The sequence below is a fragment of the Vitis vinifera genome, chromosome 16 (assembly GCF_030704535.1).
Source record: "Vitis vinifera cultivar Pinot Noir 40024 chromosome 16, ASM3070453v1".
In the NCBI taxonomy this organism is placed as follows: domain Eukaryota; kingdom Viridiplantae; phylum Streptophyta; class Magnoliopsida; order Vitales; family Vitaceae; genus Vitis; species Vitis vinifera.
The window spans coordinates 20,702,857-20,712,355 of NC_081820.1; the positions used below are offsets into that span (position 1 = coordinate 20,702,857).

Genomic DNA, 9,499 nt, shown 5'->3' on the forward strand with positions numbered 1-9,499 from the left:
TGTGGTGGGAGGAAGGAGGAAAAAATAATTGGGGGATTAGATAGGGGATCTTAGTTGAGGGAAAGAGAGTGAGGGAGTGTTGCTGCCTGGGCCTTAAAGGCCTAATTCCAGACTCAAAAAATTGTGAGAGACATGCTCCAAACACTGTTGCAGCCGGTACAAGGGACAGACGAATACGCCAAATCTTTATGAGAATGTCAGTACTCAGTAGGAGTTAGAAGGCTTTTTGGGCCAAAAGCCGTCCACGAAAGCCTTTATAAGCCCCTTCTTCACCACCTCTCAAACCCCCGCTCCCTCTCTCCCTAAATCTTCTCTCAACCTCTCTCTCTGTCTCTCTCTATCTCTCTCTCCCTCTCTCTCTCACGACAATGTGTCAGCCACCTTCATCTCCTCTATCACCCAAATGCAATTCAAACCATGGTTATCCTCAAAAAATGAAAGAGCCAGAGCCCCACATGGGCACCCCATTGATCCCCAAAAGCCCAACATCTAACCAACAGCAATATACACAAACCCACCTCTCTCTAGCCATTAGAGAAGCCAACTCCATAGCTAAAATTGCTCTTCCCATGATACTCACAGGCCTTCTACTCTACTCTCGTTCGATGATCTCCATGCTCTTCCTTGGCCGCCTCGGAGAGCTAGCTTTGGCCGGCGGTTCTCTAGCCGTCGGCTTTGCTAACATCACTGGTTACTCTATTCTCTCTGGCCTCGCCATGGGAATGGAACCCATTTGTGGACAAGCTTTTGGAGCCAAGAGACATGCCCTCCTTGGCCTCTCTCTTCAGAGAACTGTGCTTTTGCTCCTCTTCACTTCACTTCCCATAGCCTTTCTTTGGTTAAACATGAAGAGAATTCTACTCTTCTGTGGCCAAGATGAAGATATAGCTGCAGAAGCTCAATCATATCTCCTCTATTCTCTTCCTGACCTCTTTGCTCAATCTCTTCTTCACCCATTACGGATCTACCTTCGAACTCAATCCATAACTCTGCCTCTCACATTCTGCGCTACTATGTCAATTTTTATGCACATACCCATTAATTACCTTCTTGTTTCGCATCTCAATTTAGGAATCAAAGGCGTTGCTCTTAGTGGGGTTTGGACTAACTTCAACCTTGTAGGTTCTTTAATCATCTACTTACTCATCTCCGGCGTGTACAAGAAAACTTGGGGAGGATTATCCATGGAGTGCCTGAGAGGGTGGAAACCTCTCCTGAATTTAGCTGTTCCCAGCTGCATTTCAGTCTGCCTCGAATGGTGGTGGTATGAAATCATGATTCTTCTTTGTGGGTTGCTGCTCAACCCAAGAGCAACCGTTGCTTCAATGGGGATTCTGATTCAAACCACTTCACTCATCTACATATTTCCATCTTCTCTGAGCTTCAGCGTATCCACAAGGGTCGGCAACGAGCTGGGCGCCAACCAGCCAAACAAAGCCAAGTGTGCCGCCATTATAGGCCTGGCCTGCAGCTTCACACTTGGGTTTTCAGCACTGCTGTTCGCAGTCATGGTGAGGAACGTATGGGCAAGCATGTTCACACAAGACGCAGAGATCATAGCCTTGACATCAATGGTCCTCCCCATAATCGGTCTGTGTGAGCTTGGAAACTGCCCACAAACAACAGGATGCGGGGTGCTGAGAGGCACAGCCAGGCCAAGAGTTGGAGCAAACATCAACCTGGGTTGCTTCTATCTGGTTGGAACCCCAGTTGCAGTAGGGCTAGGGTTCTACGCAGGGTTCGACTTTGAGGGTCTGTGGCTCGGTCTCTTAGCCGCACAGGCCTCATGCGTGGTGACCATGCTGGTTGTTTTGAATCGAACAGATTGGGAGGTAGAAGCCCAGAGAGCTAAACAGCTGACTTCAGGCCCTCTGGTTCCCGATGAGGAAGACGACCTATTAATCAAACCTGAAATTAAGGTGAATTCTTACAGTCTGGCCGGTGATTTAGATGCTCCTCACTCACCTGTTTAATCCACCATTCTTTTTTTTTTCTTTCTTTTTCCTTTTCCCCTAAAATGTAAAGGAGAGGGAGAAGGGTAGTTTTGGGACTATGCAGTACTTTACTCAAGAAAAAATCTACCTCCAGGATTTTCTTTCTACTTCCATGGAATTCTTGAAATTCATGGGATGTAACCTGCCAGGAGATCAACCACCATTTTTCTATCTTGTACTCTTAATTTTCAGAAATTAATTATATACAAACAAATTGAAAGAGAAGTTGATTAATTAATTAATTAATTAATTAATTAATTAAGCATTTGAGGCTCCAATGCTTTGGTTTAATTTATACATATATGCACGTATGATCACAAAGTCAGCGCCTTATATTAAATTAATTAATTAATTACATTGTTTATAATTAAACACCCCAATTTCAATCACAAACAAACAATTAATTGAATAAAATCAATCATATTTGGGATATAGTTAAGACAAGTTGAATTAAATTACCTAATGGTGGGATATCATTTGAAATGAATGGGAAAAATTTGTACACATTAATCTAAAAAATACCTTTAAGGAATCTCAACCGAAATGTGACACATACCCATCAACTAACTTTTCACTAGTGGTTTATATTTATACTTTGAATTTTAAATGGGGTTGTAGCAAGTGGGGGGGCTTATAGACTTTGATCAAGGACATTGTGACCTCCTAAATCCCTATTCACATGTTTGTTCATATTGGATTTGGGTCATTATTTAAACATTAATTTTGGCATGCCATCATCCCAAGATAATCCCACTAATGGGTCAATCTCTTCAAACATATGAATTTTTTAGCACAAACCCACAAATCCCCAAAACATCCTCTCCCTTTTTTTTTCTTTTTTCTTTTTTGTACTTAATCCACATTAAAATATTTTTTCAAGCTAGCATTATTTGAAATATCCATAAATTTAATTAATTAAAACCTTAATTAATATAAACAAAGTTTATTCGATTTTTTCTATTCCTTTTTTTAAGTTTTAGGTAATGCCTGTTTTTGGTTGAATAGAAAAAGTTAAAAGAAAAAATATTTTGTGATGTCTATTTTTGGTTGAACAAAAAAAGTCAAAAGAAAAAATATTTAATTTTTTTTATTCAATAATTTGTTAATATCGATCAATATAATTAAAGTAAACTTATTATTAATAAATCGATTTTAGTTACGTTAATTAATATTAATGAATTTCTTTTAATTAAATAAAAAAAGTCAAAATATTTAATTTTTTTATTTAATCAAAAAACAAATATCACATAATAGATTTAAATTTAAAATATTTAATATCTAATTTAGAACAATCATTTTATATGTGAGTATTCATTTACATTTCAAATAAATTAAAACCGACTCAAGCTTTAAATAAGAAAATAAACCAAACACAAAAAGAAAAGAAGTATTGCCTAACAATGAATCATGGCATGGACGTATGTTTTAAACTATCAAGACAGAAAAATAAATAGATAGGTTGGTTTAGAGAGAATTTTCAAAGCATAAGACATTAAAATTGTATATTAATTACTGAGTGGGTATGTCGGTCGAACCCAACGTACACGACGAGTCGCCGTCGCCATAGCCGGCCCGCCCAAATGACCCAGCCCCTCTCTCTCTCTCTCTCTCTCTCTCTCTCTCTCTCTCTCTCTCTCTCTCTCTCTCTCTCTCTCTCTCTCTCTCTCTCTCTCTCTCTCTTCTCCATTCACAACTTTGATAATATTGTATTTATATAGCATGTGTTCCCACAATATCCACCACTCCTTTAATAAAACGAAAGCTGCTTACACCTGATATTGGAATCTTAGTGTCGATGATAACCAAAGGAACACGATGTATGCGACGTGTCTCAAATTCCTAATTAAAATATATTCTCGTTAAAAAAAAAGTATTATACATAAAATATTTCTAAATTAATATGTGACTGTAATTAGATTTTTTATGAAATATGAAAAATTAGTAAAAATATTGATACATTTGTGACGATTATATATAATGAATAAAGACATGAAAATAATTTAGATTTATTTTCATCTTTTATTTTTATTTTTTTTATCGTATCAGGGAATGTTGTCTCATTGGACGCTATAAAACCTCTTATTGCTTTACATGTGGTTTACTTTTCTTCTACATTTTTCCTCAGATGTTTATAATGCCCGCTCGGCTGGCACAACACATGGAGGAAGGAGACGGTGATGCATCCAAGTCATTACAAAATGCCAAGTTGCCAAAGACCGCAGCTGAGTCAACCCAATACAAAGAAAGATGGATGGTGCCTTGCCCCCCCATTTGATAAGCAAAATTGCCTCTCTTTTGGGTTTGGTTTTCGCCCACAAGACTCCAAGGCCTTGAGCTTTAAGACCGCGACATTTCCATGGACTCCATTGGACCTTCACTCCCTCTCCACCCACAAACTTCAAAGCGAGTGGGAGCTGTGGATGAGACATGACGGAGCCTGGGTTCTAGGTCAAATTGTGTGCGGCCTGTGTATTTTGACTCCAACGTTGGCTCTTTCTCATGATTTTTTCCCCCTTCTTTGTCTTACTAGTGAGCATTACAAACCGTTCAAAATTCCTCCTATTTTTGCATCAAAAATATTAATTTTAGAGATTAAAATTTGTGAAGATTCGTCTTGTAATTCAGGAATTATTCTATCTGGTTTAGTCAAATGTCCTCATAATTAATAATGAGCCAGTTTGACCGTTGGGAGTTTGAATTATTGTAGAAGAAAATAATGCATGGATAAAGAGGCTTCACACTTTGAAAATGAAATCAAGCTTGACGTATAAGTTCAGTTTGCTTCCTTTGGCTCTATGTATCATACTGTATTATGAGATAAGATAATATCTTACATTTAATGATTCACAATATCAAATTATTTGTGTTACCCATCTTTAATTAATAAAAATTAAATTAAAATATACACCACTCTTATTAAATTACTAAACCGCCTGAGATTAGAAACATAAGAATATCAACCATTATGATATTAAAAGAAAATAAAAAATTTTAAAATACATATACTATAAAACATGCATGGGAAATAAAGAGAATAAATATTTATGATATGCATGGAATGAAAGTAAATAACCCTAGGGTGAGAGAAAAGATGACTTTCGATTATTTTTTAAAATGGTTATTAAATATTGTTTTTTTAGAATGGTTTTTGAAAACTATTTTATAATATTTTTTAAAATAAAATCTTATTTAAAGTGGTTTCAATTATTTTTTTAACTGTAGTATTTTATTTTTAATTATTCTCAATACTGTACAATTATTTTTAAAATAATATTCATAAAAAATAAAAATAATTAAAAATATGTTTTTAGAAAATATTTTGTTTATAAAATGTTGGAGTTGGGTTTAGGTATCCAAATGGCTAATCCGACCCACTCAGTAAATGAGAGAAATAAGGGGAGTAATTTCTAGGAGTTTTAAACTACCAAAACATTGTCATTGTTAAAAAAAAAATAAAAATAAAAAGTTTGTTTTCTCTCCTTATGAGAACTGTCTCTCTCCTTGAAAGAAAGCATTTTCTACTCTTTTTCTCTTAAAATAATAGAAAGAATACAATTCTTCTAAAGAAATAAAAGCCTTTTGTTTTGAAGTTTTTCTAATTTTCTCCGTGAAAAAAGAAAAGAATAATTCACATATTTATAGTTCTATTCACGACTTAAAAGGTGAGAACAATGATTCACATATTCATAGTTCTATTCATAACTTAAAAGGTGAAAAAGTTTATCAATAAAACAATCTATCGGGATTCTTGAGTATTTCAGAAAGTAACTCGAAAACCTTATTTTTTATTGTAAAATAAATTCTAAAAACCTTTTTATATCAAAAAAATCGTGAAATATGTTTCGAATCTAAAAAAGGATTTATCTTTTTTAAAAAAATAAATAGAAAACTATTTTAAAAAACAGTTCTAAAACAAAGTCTTTAATTCTATCAAATGACTTGTGCCTTTCCCAAGAGCCATCTTTTATAAACAAATAAAAATATATTCGAACATCTATTCAATTAAAAATAAAATTTGACTGATGAAGAGTGGTATGGTATCTTATGAATCACTCTTTTCTTGGTAGGAAGACTAAAAGTCTAAAACCTTTATGTTTTTTTTCTTAGATGGAATGAATTGGAGAAATGCGCATGCGCATTAATTCCTTGTTATACATTCATATAAAATAAAAAGTAAACCTTATGAAATGAAATTAACTAAAGAAGTAGGCATCACTAATTTGATGATTCAAAATGGTATGATTAAAGTAATTCAACTCTCTCTTTGACTTTGTCATTCAAAGATGAATCCCTTTTTGACACATCCTCAAACATGCTTTGACTTGAAACCCTCGCACTCCACCCTTCTTCTTTACTTAATTAATTCTTTCATTAAAAGTCATCATGGAAGATTCTACAAAGGGCTTGTTCTTATGCTGCATAATTAAATTTACACATACAAGGATTCCAAATGAGAAAATTAAATAAATAAATAAATAAATTATAATTATTATTATAATAATAATGCCTTTAAATCCTTTATTTAATGCAAACCCTTCACTCAAACCAATTATGAAAGGCCACCCTCTTACCATACGCATCAGACAAGAATCCTACAAAATCTAATTTCAAGTGTTAAAAAAATGGTTAATTTAATGTTTGTTTCGTCACGCAACAATAATGTATCTTTTTTTTTTTTTTTTTTCAATATGGACCATGGCATATTAGTTGATTTCAATAATGTTTTGTTGAATTAGGATGAACAAGATTGATTTGATAAAGATGTAGATACACTATCCACATTTTTCTAATTTATTTAATTTAATTTATGTTTTCAAACACATTTATTTAATTAAAAATATTTAAAAATATTTTTGTTTTATAACCTCTTTTATTGCTAAGGACCAAAGTTAAAAATTATCAAAAAAAAAAAAAAAAAACTCTCAATATAGTTTAAGAATTTTGAGAAATAACTTGAACAAAAATAAATCATTAATGTAATTCATTAAATCCCCAAGAGGCTAGAGGCCTAGAGGACCTAAAATAAACATATATGGTCACATGGCATGATTGGAGCCAGCAATGTGAGTATATATTCCCAAAGAGCCTGCAACCTTCACAGATTTATAATATTTAGGGAAATGGAGTATTTGGAATTATTATATTAATTTAAAATTTAATTATTGGGCCATCTGCAATTTTATTTTTTTATTTTTAAAATATGCGCTGTTTTTTTTTTTTTTTTTACCATTTAAATTTTGAAAACAATGCTAGAAATTATATTCAATAACATATATATATTTTAAATTTCATAACAAAGAAGCAAAAATTTTGTACAAATTTTGAAATTTAAAATTAATCCACACATCAGACCAAATAAAGATAGTAAGGGAAATTGTAAATTATAAAGAGATTTCTTATCAAATCAAACTCTATATGATATTAAATAATCAATTTTTAAAAAGTTTAAACTTATATAATTTGAATTCAATATCTTTATCATACTCCTTATTAAAAAAATCATTAAAATTCATAAAATTATTAAAAATCTATGAAAAATGTTTTTTTATTTTTATCTTCTATAATTTTCAAATATTTCTTTATTTTTTATTTTTAAAAACTAAAATAAGAATTATCAAATATATCTAATATTGATAATAATTGAAAATTTATTTAAAATCTAATGCTAATGAATCCTAACTAGTTATCAATCCAAAAGGTAGTTCAAAGTGTAGGGACCCCTCCCCACACGTGGCACACATCTCCTAATGACACGTGGCACACATTCTCATCCGGATCAATCTCATCCGGACTTCCCCAAGAATACACGTGGTGCGCTTCTCCTATCCGGACTTCCTCAAGGAGAGGCGCACAACACTCACAAACATAACATCCGGACGATCGACATATCGCATCCGGACGATCGACATATACTATCCGGATATGTTCATCCGGATCATTGACTGAAGTAAGCAAGTCTTGCACGCCATCACAACAACCTGTCATGGCCCACGTTTCGCCACTTGCAGAGTGAGATGACGGGAATGAAGTGACGACAAGTCACTTCCCATGATCTCTGACAGCTGCGGCGCCTCCCACAATCTCTGGCAGCCGCCCTATGAGTGATGATGGCCCTGCCACCACCTAGAGACATCATGACAAGTCAAAATATCTCCCTACCATTAAAGAGAGAAACAAAGCTTCTGATACTATATATAAAAACATTCACACAAAGAGGAAAGTAATTTTACTATACCTAGAAAAATGTCAACTGATTTATCTCTCTTCATGGCTAACAAAACCATCGGAGGGTGTGTCCGGACACCCTGTCAGGACGCCTTTTGCAGGAACGACTGAACCAGGAATCTATATTGGTTGAGATCGTGCGCCCATCCATTCAACAGCAACTACGTGGATCACCAGGGACGTTAGGCCTCAACACAAAATATAAATAAAATAAATAAATAAATAAATAATTGGTATTCAACAAACAAAACAATATCCATGCATTATGATACACTTAAAATATTTACTAATTTCCAATAATAAAACCATTTCATGCAATAAAAAAAAAAGTCTTAAAAGGCAACCATGTGTACACATAAAATAAAAGATAACGTTGTCTACGTAGAAAATAAAAATAAACTAAAAATAAAAGAATTAATTTAAATACGCGGCGGTTGCCAAAATATTATTCATGTGAAAATGAAAAAATTTCATTCAACTGAAAAAAGGAAAATCATGAGTCTGCTTACTCAAGTGATTACGTCAAGAATCATAACTTTCAAAAACAGTGTAGCTTTATTCAACTCTTTCCTTTGAAATTAGTTTAAAAAATTATGAGAATTGGTATAACAAACTTTTATTATTTTTAAATTATGCCTCTTACTTAAGTATTTAAAAATAAATATTAAATCAGAAATATTTTTTGAAATTTACTATTGTGCCTTTGACTACTCACGAGCAGATCAAATGAATGAGGAAAAGGAAAATTCTTATACATTTTCCTTAACAAAATTTTCATCATATAGGAGAGAAATCAATTGTTTCTTTTAAGTTTAGATTAAATTTTAATTTTGAAAGTATATAAATAACTTGAAATTTGATGGTGCAATGTTTGAATAGGTTAGATTCGGGTTTAAGTTAAATATCAATCTATAAATATTAATGATAGTGTGGGTTGAAGGTCTGAACGATCCGTTAAAATCCGAATCTACATTAATTATGTTGTATAATATTTTATTGAATGATAAGAAAGAAGAAAACATTTCTTATATAAAAAAAGTAGTTGATTTTTAATCCCTTATTTTAGACTAAAACTCATATTTTATGTACTTTAAAATAATTACTTTCTTTGATAACTAGTAGAAATTTGTGGTAATTCATGGAAACCCGAGTTGCCCATAGGTTTGATACATTTTGGGAATTTCCCATCCAAACTTAAATTAAATTTTATGTTGATTATGTATGTTGATGGTATATTTTTAATCCGTACAAGTTGCAACCCTTAAATTCAATAATACGAT

At 32.8% G+C, this 9,499-nt stretch overlaps 1 protein-coding gene across 1 annotated transcript; it reads left to right on the forward strand.

Moving 5' to 3' along the window:
- Positions 1-265: 265 nt before the first annotated feature.
- Positions 266-2,165, forward strand: LOC100248568 (protein DETOXIFICATION 49). The gene has a single exon (XM_002274772.4). It carries the CDS (start codon positions 369-371, stop codon positions 1,971-1,973), a length of 1,605 nt encoding a protein of 534 aa, XP_002274808.1. The 5' UTR covers positions 266-368; the 3' UTR covers positions 1,974-2,165.
- The last annotated feature ends 7,334 nt before the right edge of the window (positions 2,166-9,499 follow it).

Excerpts from the sequence above, each read along its gene's own strand:
- LOC100248568 (XM_002274772.4), top strand. The coding sequence starts at position 369 with ATGTGTCAGCCACCTTCATCTCCTCTATCACCCAAATGCAATTCAAAC.